This window comes from Myotis nattereri, assembly GCF_964212035.1.
Source record: "Myotis nattereri genome assembly, chromosome: 3".
Taxonomy (NCBI): Eukaryota; Metazoa; Chordata; class Mammalia; order Chiroptera; family Vespertilionidae; genus Myotis; species Myotis nattereri.
The window spans coordinates 171537414-171562514 of NC_138077.1; the positions used below are offsets into that span (position 1 = coordinate 171537414).

General features: G+C 38.7%; 1 protein-coding gene across 1 annotated transcript in view; it reads right to left on the reverse strand.

The window, feature by feature from the left end:
- The window catches only part of ALG6 (ALG6 alpha-1,3-glucosyltransferase), a 35741-nt gene that overhangs the window by 2172 nt on the left and 8468 nt on the right, over positions 1-25101 (reverse strand). The window contains exons 3-14 of the mRNA XM_081088075.1: positions 22908-22992; positions 22580-22669; positions 20176-20264; positions 16691-16773; positions 15811-15875; positions 12977-13162; positions 12034-12169; positions 9839-9924; positions 7288-7372; positions 3892-3962; positions 1229-1297; positions 929-1127 (exon numbers count right to left, since the gene is read on the reverse strand). Coding sequence (XP_080944201.1) covers positions 929-1127; positions 1229-1297; positions 3892-3962; positions 7288-7372; positions 9839-9924; positions 12034-12169; positions 12977-13162; positions 15811-15875; positions 16691-16773; positions 20176-20264; positions 22580-22669; positions 22908-22992 — 1244 coding nt within the window. The remainder of the gene's footprint in view (positions 1-928; positions 1128-1228; positions 1298-3891; positions 3963-7287; positions 7373-9838; positions 9925-12033; positions 12170-12976; positions 13163-15810; positions 15876-16690; positions 16774-20175; positions 20265-22579; positions 22670-22907; positions 22993-25101) is intronic.

Here is a 25101-nt window from a genome sequence, read left to right on the forward strand (position 1 = left end):
TATCACAAAAATCAATGTAATGTATCACATTAATAGAATAAAGGGGGGAAATCACATTACCAAATCATTAGATATATGAAAAGCATATGACAAAATCAATACCTTTTCATGATAAAAACACTCAACTAGGAACAGAAGAATTTCCAAGAACTTCCTAACCAAATAAAGGCCATTTATTAGCTAACATCCTAATTAATGCAGGAAGACTAAATGCTTTCCCCCTAAAATCATGAAGAAGAGATGTCTACTCTTGCCACTGTATTCAACACTGTACCAGAAATTCTAGTTAGGGTAATTTATAGGCAAGGAAATTAAAAGGCATCCAGATTGGAAAGGAAGAGGGTAAAACCATCATGATTTGCATATTCTTGTATATAGAAAATCATAAGAAATCCACTAAACATTTATAGCACAGAATACAAGTTCATTATTTAAAAAAAGTAAATTGTATTTGTATACAGTAACAATGAACATTATGAAAATGAAATTAAGAAAATTATATTTACAAGGCATCACGAAGAATAAAATATTTAGAAATAAATTTAACAAGACATGTAAAACTTGTACACTGAAAACTATAGAACATTGTTGAAGGAAATTAAAGAATATCTAAATAAATGGAAGCACACCCTATGTCCATGGGTTTGGATGGCAAAAATCTTAAGATGGTAATGCTCCACAAATTGATAGATAGATTCAAAGCAATCCCTCTCAAAATCTCAGCTGGGCTTTTAGAGAAATTAATGAACTGATCCTAAAAATAATATGGAAATAGAAGAGGGACACAGAAAGCTAAAACAATCTTGAAAAAGAAGAACAAAGTTGGAGGGCCCATGTGTTCAATTTTAAAACTACAAAGCTGTAGTAAATGAGACAGTGTGGTACCGGCATAAGCTAAGAACCATTCCGTAAAAACCAAACAACTTACCAAACGTTGGATAACTCTGGGAAGAAATGTAAAACATGGAAGGTATTTCCTAACAGAAACGGAAAAGGATTTCAACTGCAGTTCTTCTTCTGAAGTCCTTTCAAATATTGAAAAGGACGTTGCACAAGCTATAAAAAATGCCACCACTGTCACAACTGTGGGCATTAGGAGGTCATCCTTCAGTAGGAGAGGTAGCATACTGTAAGGGAAAATAGAAACCATCATCACTTTGTAAAAACATTTTAAATGAGTTTATAAGAACTATACTGAGAATATTATATGGAAACTGGTTTGACTCACCTAAATGTCGACACAAGTAAAAACCAAGTAGACATAAAAGGAATTTCATTCAAAACTAAGCAGACAGGTCTAAAATGATAAAGAAAAAAAAACAATTTAATCTTATAGAATATAATTTCAACTCTCATAAAAAATATGGAGAGATTTTATGTCTTATTTTCAGGGTAGCTAAAAAACCAAAAACTTTAAAACAGCCATCAAGGTCTTCATATGGACTACTGATTCACTTATTTTTTATAACCATCAATCCAAATTAAATGCGTCTAAATACAGAGAAGGTGTCAATTCCTCATAACTGGAAAAGTGATTCCAGAATTCAGTCCACCAATGGAATATTTATCATACAAAAGTAGTTTTAAAAAAAGAATCAGATAAACCAATCTAAACAGAGAAAGAGAACTGCTTCATATATTTCATATTTGGTAAATATGAAATGAATTCCCAGAATAGTGGTTTTCATACTTCTTATGACCTTCCATGTTACATATTACTCAGCTCAAAACTAGTTGTAATAGGATCATCTGCCACTGAAGAGAGGACAACAGAAGCAAAGAAGAACTATAAAGGGAAACAAGTGCATGATTGTAGAAGAAAAGAAAAGAGGGTGGGGGAACAGTAGGAATAGGCTACATGAAAAGAGCAATAGTATAGGAACAGGAAGTGTAATGCCAAGAAATGGAGCCACTGACTTTACCAAAGAGTGGTTTAAGGTCGTAAGTGCAAACTCTGACCTCCTTACCACCAACCTCAGACCTATTACCTCTGGATCCAACTGTGGCAATAATGCTCAAGAAGAAGGGGCCTGGCCAGCAGGGCTCAGTGGTTGAGCATCAACCTATGAACCAGGAGTTCATGGTTCGATTCCCAGTCAGGGCACATGCCAGGTTGTGGCCCAATCCCCAGTAGGGGGTATGCAGGAGGCAGCCAATCAAAGATTCTCTCTCATCATTGGTGTTTCTATCTCTCTCTCCCCCTCCCCCTTCCTCTCTCTGAAATCAATAAAAACATACTAAAAAAAAAAAAGGGGGGGGGTGCTGTCCAGAAGACCTGAGTCCTAGTCTCACCTCTGCCACCAACTCACTGTATGTCCTTGAAAAAATGGTTAATTTAACTTTTTTTCTTATGTGTAATTGAAATAATAGTATCTTGTATTGTTAAGTAGTTGAAAATACTCTTACAAGTATTATCTAGTATTCGGGGCCCAAGAGCTAATCTGAATGGTCAGATTACGGATCACTGAATGAGCTGCCTTTCTATGGGGTAGAAATTCTAGGGAGAATCTATGTTTGAAAGTAAATACCTCTCCCTAGTTCTTGGCACCTGAGATTTGTGTGCAGGGTCAGCCTAGCCCAGCCGTGGGCAAACTACGGCCCGCGGGCCGGATCCGGCCCGTTTAAAATGAATAAAACTAAAAAAAAAAGACCGTACTCTTTTATGTAATGATGTTTACTTTGAATTTATATTAGTTCACACAAACACTCCATCCATGCTTTTGTTCCGGCCCTCCGGTCCAGTTTAAGAACCCATTGTGGCCCTCGAGTCAAAAAGTTTGCCCACCCCTGGCCCTAGCCTCATATAATAGTGGTAACTCAGGTTTAGACTTTGGAGGATGAAATCAAACTGATTTGAGACTGTTTTGTTCAAAGCAAAGAAGCCTTCCACATAGGCCATCCCAGCTTACTATAAAGCTATGCACTGAGGTTTTAGTGCAAAGCTCCGCTTCCCACTTGCCATTGATCACTCTGTACATATCTTCCACAGGAACCTATGAACAGGGTGAAGGGTAGAGTGGTTGTGGGTTGGGATTCAAGTATTCCAATGTGTTCTAGGCAAATACTATTTTAATATTGGGATAATATAGCCTTAACTGTCACCCAATTTCTCTGAAGATCAGGGGGGAAAAATTAATGCTCCTAATACAAAGTAGTCTGGTTAGAGATTGCCAATAGGGCCTAACCAAAGGTTTTGACAAAGGAAATAGAAAAGAGGCAACATAAGAAAGCCCCTAACGAGGTGAATGGAGAGAACAAGGCTTTGAATAGGTATGAAAATGAAAAAGGCAAAGATGACAAAGAGACTCCAATCTTTGGAAGACATTCTTTATTAGCATACAGAATATATGTAGGAAGAAATAAGTCTGTCGGTAATAATTCTATGAAATATTCTCAGTTTAAAATATAAAGAAGTAAAACTGAAAAAAGTATGATTTAATGAAATAACTTTATGCAACTATATAACATTTGCATAGTTGTGTTTTATACTTATGTAATTATATGTAACACATTGATTTATATATTATAAATGCACTAGAGGCCCAGTGCACAAGATTCATGCACTGGGGGAGAAGAGGTCCCTCAGCCCGGCCTGTGCCCTCTCACAGTCCAGGACCCCTGGCTCCTTACCGCCCGCCTGCAGTGGAGGCGAGACAGACTCCCACCACTACCGCTGTGCTCGCCAGCTGTGAGCTTGGCTTCTGGCTGAGCAGCGCTCCCCATGTGGGAGCACACTGACCACCAGGGGGCAGCCCCTGCATTGAGCGTCTGCCCCTTGGTGGTCAGTGCGCGTCATAGTGACTGGCCATTCCGCTGTTCGGTCGATTTGCATATTATGCTTTTATTACATAGGATAATAATTAATTAAATACTTGAAACATTTTTACTTACAATGATACTAAGAGAATGGACTTTTCATGTACTTGGAAAGAAAATAAAAAGAATGATAGTGCACAGGTAACCTTCAAGAAAAAAAAGAAGGGAAATGAAATATAACAGCTTACAAAATATAACTGCAATTTAATTATGAATTTGAATAAAAATCATTTCAGGTAAAACTTTAAAGTTTAATGTGGCTTCTATCTAGAAGGAAAATATATACATAGCACTAAATGCATAATATTTCATTCAAATATATAGTCAACATATTTTTGAGAAAACTAATTATAACACTATACTTAACCATATAAAGTAAGTTCATTGAGACTCAGTTATTAATAAAACTACTAAACACTTCAGATACAACAATCATGCCTTAATCCTCCCTTGGAATCTCTGACAACTTAAATTAAAAAGCATGAAGGAAAAGGAGGTCAAAAATCTAAAATTGGCAAAACAAATCTATTTCAGTGTTTTTAAAACATGCATTTCAATAAAATATATTAAGTATTTCATAATAATTTCATTCATATATACATATGATTTCATTCATATGTGGAATATAAGACAAAAAGAACAAATGAACTAACAAAACAAAAACAAACATAGATTCAGACAACAGAATGGTGGTTACCAGCGGGAAAGGGGGATGGAGGAGGGGGAACTGGGTAAAGGGAGTCAGATACATGGGAATGGAAGGAAACTAGACTTTGCGTGGTGAGCACACTATAGTGTACACAAATGTTGAATTATAATGTACACCTGAAAATTATATAATGTTATTAACCAACGGCACCACAATCGATTTAATTTTAAAATAAAATGTGCTTTTCAATAAAAATAATGTTTTATAAAGTAATCATTTGCTATTTGGGATTTTAAATAAAAAAATTACATAGACCCATTTTCAGACGTTTATATTCTGAATATCAGACATCAGTATATATCCAAATGTAGTTATTCAAGTAAAAAATGTGGGTCACTACCTTGTACATGCTACGCATCCAATCCATCAGCAAATCCTTTGTACACCACCTCCTAAATACAATACCCACCCACTTCTCTCCTTCCCTCTGCTGACGCTGATAGAAGAGTGGTCTGAGCCACCATCTTTCTCCTGGACTACTGCAATACGTCCTAATTGGTGACACTCATGCCTCCTTCCAATCCATTCTCCAGTCAGCCACCATGCCCGTTTATGTCAACTTCCTTATTTAAATTCCTCCCATTGCTTCCCTCCTGCGTCATGTGGGTCCTGCCTTCCTCTTCCACTCTACGGCTGTCTTCCTCCCTCACTTCACACTAGCACTTCACACCTGTGCCTTTAAGCCTGAAACGTGCCAACATGTTCCTGCCTTAAGGAAAAAGTTGCTTTCATCAAGTCAGAGCCCAGATCTTCTTGTGATTGGCTCTTTCTGGTCGAACACTCAGTCCTAGGATCAATGTCACTTCCCTAGAACGACCTTCCCAAACTCAAGTAATGCCCCCTAACCAAGCCCATCCGCAGTCTTTTCACATACCACTGTTTTCTTCATAGTCCTCACTACTCCCACATACTTTCTTGTTAACTGATTTATTTTGTTTATTGTAGTTCTTCTGCCAGAATTAAGAGAGCAGGGATGCTCGCTGTCATTCCCTCACATGCCAGTACCTTGAAAAGGACTGGACACATTAGCGAGCACTCAGTAAGTACTACTTGAATGAATTAAATATAAGTCATTTTGCTGCTATAAATACATTAGTATTCATATCATCCATTACCTCAATTACAGACTTATACGGAGAATTGACTTGAGAATAATTCAATCTTCATGGAAAGGAAAACACTTTAAAAGAAATTAAAATGAGAAATATTTTTAAAGCTCTTAGAAGTATTCAGTAAGAATTCAAAACATTACGAACAAAAATAACAAAAGTCATTAATATAAGTCTCTTTCTGTTGTTTTTTAAACACAGTGGCTTGTATTAAAACAGAATAAAATTAGGAAACTCAGAGAGAGAAAATGTTTTTTCTGGCTTATAATCCCTGAAAGTAATCATCTCTAGCGCTGCCACAGTTACTCAAACTCTAAAATTGCATTCCATTATCTTTGAAATACACCTTTATTTAGCATGCTATTTCCTAGAGAAATAGCCTCATCTGATATAAACTTGCAAATATTTCAAGTTAGGCCTATTGAAGACATCGGAGCATCACTAACCATATCCCTCTGTTCTAAAAGTCCTACAGAATATTAACCGTAGATGACTCAGTGTGCTCAGAGTTCATTCACAGAGTCAAACAACAGAAAACGTCAATAAAAAGGTAATCAAAAGAGAAGAAGAACATGAAACTATCTTTTTTCCATGGTGGTACTGATAGGCACTTTTGAAGTATTTCAGCAGTATGCTATGTTATGGCTTGTTTTTTAGAATGCAATGTAAGTACGTGGCAGTCCCAGAATCAAAACCCTAATTCCTAAAATGTTGTGCCCTTCTAAAGTCCACTGACTTACTGTTTTCATAAACCAAATTTTCTGGACATATTAAAAGATACTTTTAAATGTCATTTTATAGGCCCATCCACACAGGAACAAAATTGTAAAAGTGCCGCAGAAATACAACCTGGAGGGATTTGTAAACCCACTCAGAGAAACCCTAAACTACAGGAAATAGAACCAATGCACCTTCAAACTGACACAAGTCATCTTTCTACAACAGAAATCTGTTCCCTCCCCTGCTTAGAAATCGTTTTCTGGCTCCTCTTGCACACAAATCTAACTCCAACTTATTCAACCTAACATTCAAGCCCTTATACAATTTGATCATTTTTGATTCTGCTCTCTGACTATATCCTCTACACACACACACACACACACACACACACACACACATTTCAATGTTCAATAGCTGTTCCCAGAGCATTCCCTATCGTTTCTCATCTCTATACCTTCAAGCTCTTCCTCCTGTCTTGAATTCTCTTCTACTATATAACCTCCTATCCCAAATCTTGCCCAGCTTTCAAACTTTGTCTCCAATCCCACTTGCTCTAAGAGGCTGTCTAACATCTTCCCCCAAGTAATAGCTCCTGTTCCCGCACAGTCATAGCACCTAATCTGTACCAAATAGAACTTAACACCATCTGCTCTATCACATAATTATTTAAGCATATGTCTATCACCACTGTTTTCTTGTTTGGATTCCCTCACTGACTAATACAAAGCAGGACTTAAATAACTGTTGAATTAAACTGAAAGTGTAATTAGTGCCAAAAAGAATACCTAAGTATGTCAGACACTCAATAAATGTTCATCAAATAAATGAATGTTCCAACCCAATAAAGCCTCCTGTTCAGAGCAAATAATTATCTCTATTTTTAAAAGATTATTTACAGCAAGAATTAAGTATCTAAAGTAAGAAGAAACTTACCAGAGTATATCTGAATCCTTTGGGAGAGGGCTGAAGTATTAATTTTATACATGCAGGAAGCAGGCTCAAAAATGTAAAACAAAAACTAAAAAATGAATAAAAATAAAATACTTGTTATCTTTGTAAAGGCCTATAGCTAAAACAAATACTTTTTTAAATATAAGGATCACATTACTTATCAACTTAAATTGACTTCAAATTAAAGGTTATTTTTACTTTTTAAATTTAAGACTAAATAAAATTTAAATAAAATCCACACCTTGAAATATGTACGCTCTTCAACATATACATAATTATATAATACAGAACAAAACATTATAGTAGTAAGTGCTGCTTATGTTATTTTACTATTTAGTCTCATTTAGAGAAAAGAAAGGTAGCTAAATATTCATTATCAGAGACTCAAAATGAGAAGACATAACCAAGTATAAAGAGACAACGCTCTATTTGTAACAGAAACATTGATAAAATGTACTCTAAGAGAATCTCTCAGGCCCTCAATTCACAAAGTTGATTATCTGATTTTCAAGCACCTGGTAAATAAAATGAAAAAACAAGCCAGAAGCTGCTAGAGCTTCTAGTGATGGCTGGTGGGCAGGGGAGAACTCCGTAAGCAGAGCCATCTGGAGCCATGTGGTACCACGGCACGCAGCCCCGAAAGCCCTGACACGGGATCATAACTCATACAGTAACTGATTTTCCCACTTTGGGTGGCTTTGTGGTGTGTCAGCTTGGCTCCGAAGAACTACAATCCCTCGTTACACGGGCTATAAGGGATATTCGTGAAAGGACTGGATGGGAGAGGGAGGCAGCACACACACTGCTTTGCCCCGTTATTCAAACACTAGTCTTGGCGCTGCTGGGAAGAGATTTTGCAGAACTAACAAAAGTCCCTAATCAGTTGATTTTTTTTTTAATATATTTTTATTGATTTTTTACAGAGAGGAAGGGAGAGAGATAGAGAGTCAGAAACATCAATGAGAGAGAAACATCGATCAGCCGCCTCCTGCACATCCCCCACCGGGGATGTGCTCGCAACCCAGGTACACGCCCTTGACCGGAATCGAACCTGGGACCCTTCAGTCCGCAAGCCGACGCTCTATCCACTGAGCCAAACCGGTTTCGGCTGATTTTAAGTTAATCGATAGGAAGATAGTCTTGAGTGCGCCTGACTCAATCAGTTAGAAGCCCTTTACCAGTAAAAGGGCTTAGGCCTTCCCTAAACTCAGAGATTCTCAACAGCAGCTGGGTCTGAATCGCTCTTCCTTCCCTTTAACCCTTTGCGGTCGTATTAAATTTGGACATGGGTGTCGTACTGGTCGGAATTAATTTCCATTGAAAGAGCAGTGATACATAACATGCAAGATTATGAAGGATAAACAAGAATTATTAATTCTTTTTTGAACATTAGATGTATGTTTAGACAATAATGTGTTTCAATAACATGTTTTGATGTAAAAATTATATTTTATATTTCTCCATTGTGTGGTATCTTTGAAAGCAGTCTCTAATATGCAGTCCTGGTTTTCGACTATATGTATCGCAAAAATAATTAGTTTGGCGTCTTCTGCCCCTAATCTTTCTGTTCGAACATACAGAGCAATCTTTACTTTTCACACCTTCACAGTGCCGCAATACATGCAGTTTCCCATTAAGCCTTTCATCTTTATCTGAGGCCGATGGTCTTCCTGCCAAAATAAAACTCTTCATCGTTACTTTCAGATTCGCAGTACACTTCTTTCGGTAACTTTCTTTTTGCCATTTTGGAGTATTATTTCGAAATATCTTAACAGGCGAGAATGCCTAAATACAGTTAAACGTAACTTGTAAAGCTTTATTTGAAATTCTGCGAAGTATCTCCAAAGCTTGTCGATTTCTTCACCCTCAAAAGGCGACTGACTCGCCACGGTGTTTTACATGGCGAGTGTGGAACGACCTCGTTTGTTTATATTGAGTTTCGATATCTCCGATTTGTCGGGGCAATGTTTTGGTTCGTGACAAGGTCGCTTAGACACTTAAGAGCTTTCAGAGAAATTATGAACTGATACATGAATGAATAGAGTTAGGATTCGTACGGTTCCTTGCTGTGGTGGCTGAGAGCAGACATACGACCGCAAAGGGTTAAATATTCCTTCCTGAATGCCTGTGGACTTCCAGTTTGCTTAGCCAGCCCTCACAATTGTATAAGCCAATTCCTCATAGCAAATTCACACACACACTCTCACACACACACTGATCCCCTCCTCATTCTTTAGTTGAACCCTGACTGATACATCACTGAAAATCACAACTCTTCCAACATATGTTCAATCATGGTGAGCATACTCACCAATTAAGGAGGAGAAAAGTAGGTAACAATCCAGGAAGATTTTCACATAAAATATATCAAATAGAAGAGTTTTGTTGTACAGAGGGACAGATTAATGTTACGTGGAAAATTCACTAACAAAGACCAGCTCATTCCCTAATGATGCCAGATAAATGAGATGTTACCATAATACTTTTAGAGGAAAGCATACAAAACACTATATACAAACTTTGTGACTCTTACCTGATTTTTATCTGGGTGTGATGTGGCAAAATATTCTTGATCTTCAGAAAGACACTTAGGCTACACCAAATATTGGCTACTTTATCCTTAAAAGAGATTTGTTAGTTTTACATTCTGATATAATTGAAAGAAATACCAAACTCCACAAAGTACAGTCCTAAATAAACTTGTGAGATGTAAAGCTTTTGTTCACAATTTTATAAGTTGATTAAACTCTCTAATGCATATGTACACACACAGATAAGCATTTTTCACTTTTTTGCAATGGGAGTTTATCTAAGTCACTACCCAACCCTAATCTAGACATTCCCAAGAAATACTTCATATTTTTCTAAGAACAGCACACTATCCCTAAATAAGGAAGTTATTCATCTTTGAAAATGTTTCTAGAATATTTTTGTTTTCCTAGTGTGTAGAACACATATTATGTGACCTGTTTTATCACACATCTGAAATTATCTAATATAACTTCCTAGCTACTAGCAATGACAAGAGTTAATTGCTAATAAGTCAAAAAGTTTAAAGGCATTAGCAGTTGTGCTAGGATCACTTTCAAAATTAAATTTGTAACTACAGCTCTCTGTTCGTGAAACCCATCCTCTACACAGCTGCTTGACTCACAGCTGTGTAGGCAAAACAACCAGAAAGTAACTACCACTGACAGCTGTACCACCCTTCTTCCCTCCGTAAGATAAAAAAAAAATGCTCTTCAGATTCTGAGAGCAACAAGGGAATGGAGGCGACCTGCAACACCACCAAACATATTAATATCCATTTTTATGTTTACCATGCTAAATGCCACCTCTTAAACAGAAGGCAAAGCAAATAACCAGGCAGCTTACAAGGAGAATCAAACTTTTCTTTTTTTTAAATCCTACCCGAAGATATTTTTCCCCCATTGCTTTTTCAGAGAGAGTAGAAGGGAGGGAAGGGAGGGAGGGATGGAAGGAGGGAGAGAGAGGGAGAGAGAAATTGATGTACATCAATTGGTTGCCTCCCGCATGCACCCCAGCCAAGGCTGGGGATCAAACCTGCAACCCAGGTATGTGCCCTTGACCAGGAATCAAACCCACAACCCTTCGATGTGCAGGCCAATGCTCTAACCACTGAACACACTAGCCAGGGCTCAAACTTTTCTTTATATACTAGTAAGTGTTCAGGTTAGAAAAATATAAAGAAGATAGGAGCACAATTTTCAAAGTTCGACTCACAGCTCTGCCACACACTACCTACATGACGTCAGTTTTCTGATCTGTAAAGTGGGTATAATAGATACCTCAGACCTATTGTAGGGATCAAATAAAATCATGTGAGGTATCTGGCACCTAGTAAGTGGTGATAATAATAGTGACTGTTTATGATTATCAGTATCAGCAGCAGGGTCTCCATCAACATACAAGTCGCGCATTCTTGTTCCTTCACAAAACCAAATTCTCTTAGTCTCAAAATGCTGGGTCCATCTCCTTACAGATCAAATCTATATATTAGAAATTTACATATATATATATATATATATATATATATATATATATACACATATACATATACATATAATATGCTTTTCTAATTCTTTTTAAAAGAAATGTTTATTCAAAAGCAAATTATCTATAAATATGTTGTTTCTGTCTAACTTTATTAAAAGGGCCTTTTGTTTCAGAAAAATGGTTTAATTTAATTACTAAATCTAAATCATCAAATTACCCATGTAATTAAAGTTTAACAAGAGTGATTAAGCTAGCATTAAATGAAATGAAAGATTCTCATTAGAAATTACTGTGGGTGAAGGTTGTATTTATATATCTCATAAGGAATTAGGAGATCTTTCTGAAGCAAACATGATTATTAGTTTAAAAAGTAATTTCCTAAGACTAAAAAGAGAAAATAAACCAAAGAAATTACAGAGCTCTTAACTCTGTAGCTGCAACTTCTCATGCTGTCTTCATTCTGGACCCCTTTCATTAGAAAAATGTGTAATTGGATTATGGATCTCATGATGGCATAAATATTAGCAATGCATGTAATGTACTAGAACATGCCAGCTGAGCTAGAGGTTTACACTGAATTAAATAATTGGCAAGGAATGATGGTGAGAAGAGAGCAGCTGAAGTTACTATTCCCTTGAGGGTCTTCTACAGGAAATCCCAGCGGTCACAGGGGAGGTGGCAGAAAGCCGTGAGAGGAGAGTGTACACGTGCCTCAAATAATCCACGACCCACTGGGAAGAGCCTCCTTAGGACCTGCAGGGTTTGCTCCCTTTCTGTAACAAACGGCAGCCAGCAGAGAACGAAGGAAGCCACAACAGTGCACGCCAGCTTAACTAACAGCACAAACCTGGAACAAAAGCAAAGGCAACCGTGAGCCAAGAAGTTAATACTTCTGAGAAAAGCTGAACCACGCTAGATATAATAAATGCAAGTGTATAGTAATGGTAAATCCATGCCACTGACATGGGTTTAAGATGGGAGTCTACTCAAATCAGGGTTAAGAAATTCAAAACCATTACGATGGGCACTTCTCCGCCCTGCAGGTGTGGCTCAGTTGATGGAGCGTTGTCCCATTCACCAAGAGGTTGCAGGTTCCATTCCCAATCAGGGCACATGCCTGGGTTTCAGGCTCAATCCCCAGTAGGGGGAGAGCAGGAGGAAGCCGATTGATGTTTCTCTCTCATTGATGTTTCTATCTCTTTCTCTCTCCCTTCCTCTCTCTGAAATCAATAAAATCATTTTTTAAAAAAGATCTGCACTGCTCTAACAAAAAAAAAACTGTCACCATCCTAATTAACATTTAACTTAGATGTCATTCCTATGTAGCCATGAAGACAAATGTCAAATCAGGGTTATATTTCTAATAACTATGTAATCTAACATGCTCTTAAATGGATGAAATCCTACAGCAATGCTCTAACAAACCAACCCACATCACCTACAGGAAATGTACATTGATCAAAATATTTTTCTAGTTAGGAAGATTTAAAGTAAATGTAGAACATGACACTCTCTCTTCCTACTCTCCCCATAGTCAACACATTAGTAAGAAATCACCGAAAGGCCAGGTGAAAGGCCACCTTCCTCCGGGTAAGCAGGCCACATACATTCTCGGGAGTACTTTGTAAAATTTTGGTGTTTAGAAGCCACTCACCCTTTTCCTTTGAGGCCTTTTTTAAAACACTTGCCAAGTAGAAAACAAAAAAAGGGCAAGGAATGGTAAAGTTCCATCTGTTTGTAATTTATAGCTAAACAAAATGCCAGTGATCCTAGCAGGTCCCAGTGACAAGATACTCCAAGAACACCCCACAGAGCAAAGCCAAGACTCACAGAATTATATCTGTCCCTGTGTCAAGGAAATTATCTCAGTAATTAAAAGAGGTAGATCTTGCACTTTATAGAGTGTATTTCTTACACAATTTAAAAATAAGAGATATGAAAGCTAACTTAAATAGAAATTGAAGTTATTGGATGTATATAAACATTTGAAATTATAAATAATGGCCTCAAATATATAAAATCTAGTGTTAAACACAGCACCTGATTTGTTTAGCTTTAAAAGAACTCCAAATAGTTAACACATAGCTTTGTTTCTGCTAGACTATTTCAGTTATTATAAAATGATGCTTCAAAAGTTAAAAAAACATAAAATTTACTGATATCACTATACTTCTCTATAAATATGCATCAGTATAAATATAAATGCTTGATTATAAACAAATAACAGTTATATTAAAACAACATCACCATTAAATTTTCAGTCCAAAATAGTGAGCTAGGCACTCATGTTTACCTCCTCTCCTTCCCTAAACCCCCTTAAGATAGAGAATTTTTTTAAAGTATAAACTCACAGCCATAAAGAGAACAGGAAGTTGGGCTACAGGAGATCAAGATTTCAACACATTTCTAGAAGCCAGAAAGAAGACAGAAAAGTGGTAACAAATAAAATAGGATGAATGAAGCCGTAGCCTAGAGGAAGCTTAGGCAAGCAAGGAGCCAGTCTACCCTGCAAGCCCCTGGAGAACTCTGGAAACACCAAGTAAGTTAGAGGGCTTGAGCAATATTTTGAAAAGAAAACAAGAGGATTAACTGAAAATCCCTAGATGGAAAAATCAAATCCCACCTCACTCCTGTGCAAAGATTATCTGGCAGCCAAACCATTTACCACCCCAGGCAACAGAAGAAGGAATATTTCTCCAAAAAAATGGAACAAGCCATCTGGGACAGCTAGTGGAGAAATTAACACTACAGTACAAAGCCCTCCACACCCTGAAATTTAAGGATCCTACAATGTACTGGCCAGCTCCCTGCCCACTTAACCTACAGTGGATCAAATAAATAAAGAGCTCACATGTAGCTTTTTCTTCTGTCTTACCCTTAAATTAGAATACTCTTGGATCAAATAGACATTGAAGAAAAACCTAAGACCAAAATGAAAAGGGGAAAAAAATGACCCTGGAAGAATGGAAATAATTAAGAAAATAGTAAGGGAAAAATTAAGGAGTGAATTGAAATTTAAGATATGCTTAACAAAACAAATGAAACGTAATAGAAGTGTTAGAGATAATCTCCCAAACCATAAAGACAAAGAGATGCTCAAGATGGAGATGAAAGACCTAACCTCTAACCAGCTCAAGAATGAAGTGAGAAAATTATCAAAGAAATAATATAAGAGAATTTCCCAGAACTGAAGAACATGAGTCTTCAAGATGAATGGCCCATAGAGTGTCCAAAACAACTGTCAAAATACATATGCCTAAGCAATCACTGTGAAATTTCAGAGCCACCAAAATAAAAAATAGTAACAGCAGCAGCAGCAGTAATGTCAGATAATAATAGCAACAAATATTTATACAATACTTAATACTTCCCAAGTACTGCTTTAAATGCTTTATAAATATTAATTCACTTCATTCTCAAAAGGTTTACAAAGTAAGGGTTATTCTTATGCCCACTTTACAAATCAGGAAAGTAAAGTACATAGTGGTTAAAAATGTGTCACTATAAACTGACATAATCCCAAAAGCTTCAAGTTTGATTCAAATCACAGAGAAGATACCACTACATGTTTGCCAGAATGTGAAAATAACAAGGAATGACAACAGATGAAGATGAGCACCTAGAACTTTGACACAGTGCTAATGGAAGTGTTAACTGGTGTACCATGCTTAAAAACCAGTTGGAAATATCTAAAATTACGCATGTGCATACCCTGTAACTTAGCAATTCCACTCATAAAAAAATATATTTACATGTGTACAGAGACATTTATAAGAGTAATCATAGCAGCAAATTCATCACAGCCAAAACCTGGAGGCAATCCAAATGTCTATCAGTAATAGAATTATGTGTATTCTTGCAATGGAATATTATAACGCAATGTAATTGAACAAATTTCAGCTACATACAACTACAAGAATAACTCTCACAAACAAAATGTTGAACCTAAAACACCAAACACAAAGGAATACCTAGTGTGTTGTCTCTCATATATAAAGTTCAAAGGGGGGGAGGGGATAGCAGTATTAGCACTTAGCTATCTCTGGGAAAGGAGGAGAAAGAAGTACTCAGGAGGCATACAAGTGTAGTTTTGGCCCCCCCCACCCCAATCGGGGGCGGGGCTGGCCAGCCAACCACCCATGGCCCCTCCCCCCAGACAGCTGCGGCCTTTCCCCTGCCCCTCCCCGACCCTGACCCCTGGCTGGCCCAGCCCCCAATCGGCCCCCCAACCCCGATCACGATCACATGCAGGGTCAAACAGCCAACCTCCCACATCCCGCCCTCCTAATAGCCCGGCCCCGATTGGCCCCCATCGGGATGGGCCAGCCAGACCCCACCCATGCATGTTTGTGCACTGGGCCTCTAGTAGTTTATATAAGCAAGTACCCTAGCAAATAAGATATTACTGAATGATAACATTATACACACTGAGTCTAGATTTCCTAATAGGCATGCATCTAGCTTCATTTCTAAATTAGTAAAGGATACTGAAAATGTCCATAGTCAATAAGAATAAGGCCTGGATACAGCAATATGCATAATGCATTAGCAACCTGTAAAGACAGATATTATGAATTAAGAGAGTAATCTGTTACTTGAATCAAACAGGGTAAAAGTGTAGTTTCACTTAACACAGTAGCAAATGTTCCCCCTCTTACCTTCCAGTTATCAAAAAATTGCATTTTTATAAAACAACTCTTTAAACACTATAGTTTTCATGGAGGTGATATTTCATGGATAGGATGCCTCAGTAAAAAGGAAATCACTAGAAGGTGTTAGTCAGAGAAAGCACGTTTAGATACACAGGTCAGAGAAGTTAATCCAATGATTAATCTATATAAAATCACCAAAAAGAGTATTTGTTGACTGTGATTGTGAGGCTACATAGCAACTTTTCAAAATACCTTTCAGTTTAGTCATCCTCACAAGTTTTTAACATAAAAGCAACTCATAATTCTGAATATCCAACCCTTTTAAGACAAAGAAAAATAAATACTGTACATGAAGTTCTTCAACAGTACAATAGAGCTATCAAAAAGCCTATTTTTTTTCTTGCACTACACTAAACACAGTGTCCAGAATAAGGTAAATGATAGAAATTCAGATTTACCAGCTAAGCAATAAATTCAACATGCTGCCATGATTCAGTAGTATATAACTTCTAAAATTCAACGCATCTTATTACTATAGTTGGACATTAAAATAATTAAGGTAAATTGATGTTTTCTAAGTGAAAATTAATTGACAGATATAGACTATTCCCTATTAGTATCTATTCCCAAAAGCATGGCTTCCTTAAGCTTCATACTCAATAGTAAAGCTAATAAAATATTTCAGAGATGAGATGTCAGGTTGCTTTAAAACTTACCTTTTTCTTAGTTGACATTTCTTTTAAACAACAACAGTACAAAACCACTGCAGGTATGTAAATCAGCAAATCAGCAATTAACACTAAAAAAAGAGACACAAGCAAATTATTTTAATTGTGAGACCATCAGGAGCTATAATGATGTATTTATCATCTCCCTCCCTCCATCCTTAAGTGTGAATTCTATTAACCCACAGTTCCTACCCACTCTGCACAAGTCCCTCACATGTGAGCCCTTTCCATTCCCTTAATTTTGCCATTTTTTTCTTTAATTCCTCACCTGAGGAGAGAGAAACATCAATCGGCTACCTCTCCTACGCCCCAACTGGGACTGGAACCCACAACTTAGGTATGTGCCCTGACCAGGAATCGAACCAAGACCTTTCGGTGTATGAGACAACACTCCAATCAACTGAGCCACACTGAGCAGGGCCTCTGCCAAATTTCAATTAATACAGTACTACACTCTTTTAATTTTCTCTAAAATATTCACACAGTGAATCAATTAGGTGTATCCAAAATAAATTCTCTCTTGGCTCTGACTTGAACTTAAAAATTAAGAATACTCAATGCCCTAGCCCCGTGGTTGGCAAACCGCGGCTCGCGAGCCACATGCAGCTCTTTGGCCCCTTGAGTGTGGCTCTTCCACAAAATACCACATGCAGGCGTGCACGTACAGTGCAATTGAAACTTCGTGGCCCATGCGCAGAAGTCAGTATTTTGTGGAAGAGCCACACTCAAGGGGCCAAAGAGCCGCATGTGGCTCGCGAGCCGCGGTTTGCTGAGCCGCAGTTTGCCAACCACTGCCCTAGCCAGTTTGGCTCAGTGGATAGAGTGTCAGCCTGCGGACTGAAGGGTCCCGGGTTTAATTCCCCTCAAGGGCACCTGCCTGGGTTGTGGGCTAGATCCCCAGTAGGGGGCATGCAGGAGGCAGCCAATCAATGTCTCCCTCTCATCATTGATGTTTCTCTCTCTCCCTCCCCCTACCTCTCTGAAATCAATACAGTATATATTTTTTTAAAAATTAAGAATACTCAAAGCAAGCAGAGACAACCTTGTTTTTTTGTTTTGTTTTGTTTTGTTTTACTATCTGTATACTCCAAATTTTCTCCTGTGAAGAATACCTCAAATGTGGCAATCAATGCATAGGAGAATCTTTTTAGAATATTATTTAAAAATACATTAACTTCAGTCCTAGAGTAGTCGGTTTGGCTCAGTGGATAGAGCGTCGGCCTGTGGACTGAAGGGTCCCCGGTTCGATTCCACTCAGAGGCACGTACCTTGGTTGCAGGTTCCCCGGCCCTGGTCAGGGTGCATGCAAGGGGCAACCAATCAATGTCTCTGTCACATTGATGTTTCTCTCTGTCTCTTCCTTTCCCTTCCACTCTCTCTAAAAATCAATGGAAAAATGTCCTCAGGTGAGGATTAATTAAAAAGAAAAATACATAAACCTTTACTAATTCATGCATATAAAGAACTTGAGAGCCCCAGGTGAAAAAGAAACTAAAAAAAGTTTTTAACATAAAGCAACTCATAATTCTGAATATCCAATCCTTTTAGAACAAAGAAAAACAAATACTGTACATTAAGTTCTTCAACAGTACAACACAGCCTATCCAAAAAGCCTATTTTTTCTGGACACTAAATACAGTGTCCAGAATAAGGTAAATGACAGAAAACTGTCAGTGTTATATGTGTGTAATCTATTTTCTGCTCCAGATGCCACGTTTAAGATGACACTGACAGACTGAAACATATTCCAAGTAGCACAACCAGAGGCCTCAAGGCCGTAATCGCATTCAGCAAACAGGTCATCTAAGAAATAACTAAAGGATCTGAGGATGTCGAACCTCCTCAGGGAAAAGGTGACTTCAAATGTCTTTAGGGTATTAAGTATATAAAGGACCAGTCTTGTTCTATGTAGCCCAAGCATATCAAACTTAAAGGCTAATACAGGCTAAGTAAATAAGGCATGTAGCCCATGGGCCATGAGTTTGACATGCTTGATGTAGCCCAAGGAAATGGAACCTAAAATACCTAGTGGAAGTTCAATAGAAGAAGGGCATTTTCAATGATTGGGGCTCTCTGAAAACAAAATAGTCTCTAAAGAGAGTGAGTTCCCTGCAGGCATAGGTATTAGATCAGACACTAAATAGTCATGTGGTGAGTATGTAGTTCAGAGGGGACTAAAGCACTGTGGAGAAAGGGGAATGGTGTGGGAAAGGAAAAGACAGGCAAAACAGATATCTCTTGGGCCTGAGATTCCATGCCTGGATGAACAGTAAAGAGAACTCTACCAAATTTAGACTAATTGAGGAAAAGGTCCAGGCTAGCATCCTATATAATAAAAGCCTAATATGCTAAGGGTCTGGTCCTCCAGTCGTCCATTCAACCAATCAAAGCATAATATGCTAATGATATGCTAAGGCTGCTCAACCGCTCGCTATGACGTGCACTGACCACCAGGAGGCAGACATTCCAACTGGTAGGTTAGCTTGCCGCTGGGGTCCGGATGATCAGAACTGAGCAATGGGCCAGATACGCCCTGGATCCCTCCCATGGCCCCTCCCTGGCTGGCCAACCTCCCATGTCCCTCTCTGGCCTTGATTGTGCACTGGTGGGGTCCATCTGCCTGGCCTGCGCCATCTCGCAATCCGGGACCCCTCGGGGGACATCGGAGAGCCGGTTTTGGCTCAATCCCACTCAACGTAGGAGCTGCCCCCTGGTGGTCAGTGCACTCCCACAGGGGGAGCACTGCTTAGCGAGAAGAGGGGCTCATGGTTGGTGAGTGCAGCAGCAATGGCAGGAACCTCTCCTGCCTCCGCAGCAGCACTAAGGATGTCCAGGGAGCGGGCCTAAGCCATCAGTCAGACATCCCCCAAGGGCTCCTGGACTGCGAGAGGACGCAGGCCAGGCTGAGGGACCCCCTGCCCGAGGGCACAAATTTCATGCACTGGGCCTCTAGTTAAAGTATAAATCGTGTAAAGCTTTTAGAACAGCACACAATAAATGCTCAACAAACATCTGTCGAGTGGATTAATTTAGCAACAATGGACAGCAAAACAATGAATGAGATATGACTGTAAAGTTTACTTTAAGAAAAAGTCTAAAGGGATTTGGAATTAGGATATTAACGCAACAACCTAAACAACTAAAACTTCAATTTATAGTTATCAGACCTAAAGTGAGCTATTAATCTCACTTACCTGTGCCTCAGTTTCTTCACCTTAAAATAAGTATAATAATAGAATTTACCTCACTGGGTATTCAAATTATTAAGTAGAATAATCAATGTAAAGCTTCCAGAATTATTCCTTTCTACTCTTTTCTCTTTTAGCTCACAAATATATTTTGAAATCTACATATATATGCATATGTGTAGTTGTACAATTTTAAAAGTAAGTAGGAATAATAACAGAACCTTTGACCAGTTCAAAAAATGTTTGAAAGTCAAATTTTGCACTCAATAGCTATTGTTCTTTTACCTGTTGCACGCATGAAGAGCTTGTGTGCCTGACTCTCATATCCACGTGAGGTATGGAGAGCAATCCAATCTGGATTTATAACCTTTGCCCTGCAAATCAAAGCATATATATATGCACTTCATTCCCCATCATTTTTAGCAATAAGGATATCTGAGGACATATGAATCTATTTTGAGAAGTGGCCACTGCTCTTATAAAGTGATCAAGTCAAGGCTGATATGTGAGTCTTTTTATTTAATCATGTAAAATGGACTTAAGCTAAAAAACCGAGTCTGCCTTGCTTATCTCCCAATGAAACCTTGTAACATGGGTAAGAACCCTACCTTGGCAATTCTTCCAGTGTAAAAACAATCTGATATGTGACATTTCACTTATTAAGCACATCTATAATAATAAAAGTATAATATGCTAATTAGACTGGACAGCCAAACGACCTTCCGAACTCATTCCGAACATCATTCCGGACATCATTCCAGATGAAGCCGCGGCAGTGGGGGCCGAGGCAGAGGCGGTTAGGGGTGATCAGGCTGGCAGGCATGCAGTTAGGAGTGATCAGGCTGGCATGTGAGTGGTTAGGGGTGATCAGGCAGGCAGGCGAGCGGTTAGGGGTGAAAAGGCAGGCAGAGGAGTAGTTAGGGGTGGTTAAGCAGGCAGGCGAATGGTTAGGGGTGATCAGGCAGTCAGGTGAGCAATTAGGGACGATCAGGCAGGCAGGCAAGTGGTTAGAGGCAATCAGACAGGCAGGCGAGCGGTTAGGGGTGATCAGGCAGGCAGGCAGAGTGGTTAGGGGTGATCAGGCAGGCAGGCGAGTGGTTAGGGGTGAAAAGGCAGGCAGGGGAATAATTAGGGGTGGTCAGGCAGGAGGGTGAGTGGTTAGGGGCGATCAGGCAAGCAGGCGAGTGGTTAGGGGCAATCAGACAGGCAGGCAGAGTGGTTAGGGGTGATCAAGCAGGTAGGCAAGTGGTTAGGGGCGACCAGGCAGGGAGGTGAGTGGTTAGGAGCAATGAGGCAGGCAGGCAGAGTGGTTAGGGCGATCAGGCAGGAAAGCAGGTGAGGAATTAGGAGCCAGAGGTCCCAGATTGCGAAAGGGATGTCCCCCGAGGGGTCCCGGATTGTGAGAGCGTGCAGGCCAGGCTGAGGGACCTCTCCCTTTCCCCCTCCCCTGCACAAATTTTGTGCACCAGGTCTCTAATATTTTATAAAGAACAATATGCTAGTATTGACCAGAGGATCATCCTATATAATAAAAGGCTAATATGCAAATTGACAGAATGGTGGAATGACTGGTCGCTATGACACGCACTGACCACCAAGGGACAGACACTCAATGCAGGAGCTGCCCCTGGTGGTCACTGCACTCCCACAGGGGGATCACTGCTCAGCCAGAAGCCGGGCTCACGTCTGGCGAGCACAGCAATGGTGGCGGGAGCCTCTCCTGCCTCCATGACAGCACTAAGGATGTCCGACTGATGGCATTCCCCATCAGTCGGACATCCCCTGAGGGCTCCCAGACTGCGAGAGGGCACAGGCTGGGCGGAGGGACTACCCCCAACCCCAAGTGCATGAATTTCGTGCACCGGGCTTCTAGTGTTTTATAATTTATAATCTTTTCAGTTATCACAACAATCAGCTATAATAAATATCTATTAATCACAAATCATTGCATAAAACTAAACATAATGGTTAAAGATAAATTAAGTTTCAATTATATTACATTACCCTGAACACTGCAAAAATATAACTGATTATCATGTAGTTTTGGAACTCGTTTTTAATCCAGGAAACTAATTTTTACAAAATAGGAAATAGTAAAACAATTAATTTGAAATTTGGAAGATACTGTGAAATTCCTCAAATTTCTGCGGACACACTTCAAGTGTGAAATGGAATAGCACTACAGAGTAGAACTGGGTCTCCACCAAACCGAAGTTCCTAATCTTCAACAAACCACTCCATTTCTGTAAAAGAAGGAATTCCAATCCTGATCTTAAATCACAAGTGAAACACTACAGTAATTCTAGTTTCTAACTTGACAGATTAGTCAGAATACCATATTTTTCATATACTTCAGGCCATTCCAGAAAAAAAGCTTTCCTATGCACAACTCACCATATTAGACATATTTCTCAGTTGTCCATGCATAATTGGTAACAACTCCACTTCAAAACAAAGCTAATTTTCACCTTTCTTTCTAGCCTGTCCTCCAAAGGAATTATAAAAATGTTCAAAGTGATAGTTAACTTTCTTACAACCCGACTGCAAAGAAAGGTATAGTGCTTTCTTTACAAACATAATACAATAGTAGCTACAATCTCTCCTCTATTCAACAAAGCCAGATCCTACTGTTTCTACTAAGTCTGCTAAGGACATAAATATTTAGTTACATTAAGGAAGAAAAACTTACACATATGCACATAAAAGACTATGATAAGCTGTAAGAGGTGGATAATCCAATCCCCAATATAGTAAATTGTTATCACTGCTGTTAAAATACCTAAAAAAAAAAGAAAAAGAAAAAGCATCAATTAATCAATATTCAGAACATAGATTATATTTAACATCTTGTCTCATTTAATTTAATTAAAATGAAAAGATATGTCAGATAAGTTAAAACATTTTTATCTAAATTTTCTTGTCTTTTACCCTTCTAGCATGATTTTCCTTTTAAATATCTTCAAAGAATCTAATTTAAATATCTTTAAATAATATAATCAAGTTAAAATTGCCCATACCATTGTTTGATTGGTAAATTAAAAGTGATTTCTTGCCAGTGTCTCTGAGCTTCATAATCACCAAACATAGGGGGTTTTCCAGCACCTAAGATGAAAAGTAAAAAGAGCAAAACAACAATATATTTTAGTACATCAGAGATTTTTATTTCCTTATGAAAGATTTCTAAATTATAGAGGCAGTGTAGGTGGAGGAAAAGAACACAAGTTACCAAAAGAGTCAGCCAGATGAGGTCTGAATCCTAGCACTGCTAGCACACTGAGTGACTGTGCGGCCGCAGGCAAATAAATTCCTTAGCCTCCCTAACCTCAGCCTACAGGATCAACACTACCTACCTAGAAGGCCATTGGAATAAAGAAGACAACAGATAGAAAAAGCACCGGATAGTACCTGGCACACAGTAAACATTCAATAAATATTGTTAACATTAGCTATTAATGTTAATTAGTTATTAATTAGCTCATAATACTAATTTAATATATCCAAGTTTATTTTTATTTCATGAGACTATCATATAATGTCCAATAAGTATCATTAAATAATAATAATAATAAATATCTGTATTTGAAAGAGGGTTTTTATAAACTAAATATAAATAACTTAAGGGTAAGTATAGAACCAAGAACAGACACAGATTACAAAGACATTAGGTAGGTCAAAGCTTTGCTGTCAAATGAGTTACATAGAAACTGGTGCTTTACAGCTTGTTTTTTAATTTCAAAATTGCAAATAGAGTAATAGTGGATCTTTAATAACTAACAATTTATAGTGCCTACTACATGCCAATACAACAGTGAACTAAGTTATCACCCCCACTTTACAGCTGGAAAAACAGCGGTGATGAAACAGCAGCAATGGTCACCCAGGTATTCAGTAGCACAGTCTGGATCTGAACTCAGGAAGACTGGCTCCATAATCCAGGCTCTTAGCTCCTACTCTGCTAAGTAGGTTATTAACCTTAAATCATTTAAAATGACATAAAGAGCCCAGCCAGCATGGCTCAGTGGTTTAGCATGGACCTATGAACCAGGAGGTCATGGTTGGATATGCCCGGGTTGTAGGCTCAGTCCCAGTGTGGGGCGTGCAGGAGGCAGCCAATCAATAATTCTCTCTCATCATTGATGTTTCTCTCTCTCCCTCTCCCTTCCTCTCTGAAATCAATAAAAAAAATAAAAATAACAATAACATGACATATAGTTCCACTTAGTAAATAGTAAACACCCACAATTTAACTAGCAGTTGACCATAAAATTGTGAAAAGGCCCAAAGAGATATAGTCTAGTCATAGGTTTTTTTTAATCAGCAAGTGAAAATCAAATACAGTCATTAATCCCTAAGGAAGGTGTGCCTTGTTGGAGAATGATATATTACTGCTCTCTGAAATCCAACCCAGATTTTGTCCAGCTTAAAACACTACATTAAGTAGAATTAGTACATAGACACATGTACGTACACACACATACACGCGCGCACACACGCACGCGCACACACGTGCGAGCGCGCCTCTGTCTCTCAGAAAGTACTGTATCTTGTCCATTTTTGTATTCTCAAAAGATCTGAGTTTCTGCCCTAGCTGGTTTGGCTCAGTGGATAGAGCGTTGGTCTGTAGGCTAAAAGGTCCTAGGTTCGATTCCAATCAAGAGCACGTAACCTCAGTTGCAGATAGGACCCAGGTGGAAGGCAACCCATCACATCAATGTTTCTCTCTCTCTCCCTCCCTTCCACTCTCTCTAAAAATCAATGGAAAAATATCCTCCGGTGAGGATTAATTTTAAAAAAATAAGATTTCAGTTCCTGCTCTAGCTGGTTTTGCTCAGTGGATAGAGCATTGGCCTTCGGACTGAAGGGTCCCAGGTTCGATTCCGGTCAAGGGCACATGCCTGGGTTGCAGGCTCGATCCCCAGTAGGGGGCATACAGAAGGCAGCCGATCAATGATTCTCTCTCATCATTGATGTTTCTATCTCTCTCTCTCCCTCTCCTTTCCTCTCTGAAATTAATAAAAATATATTTATTTAAAAAAAAAGATTTCAGTTCCTGATTTTCCACTTACTCGATGTGCAACATTAAGCAATTTGTTATGGCAGACCAATTAATCATGCCTCGGCTACTTTGCCCATATATTGGTTCTTGCCCAAAAACATCTTTAAGCTACTGTCTGACACTGAAATTCTAAGCCTCTGTTCATGCTGCCTACC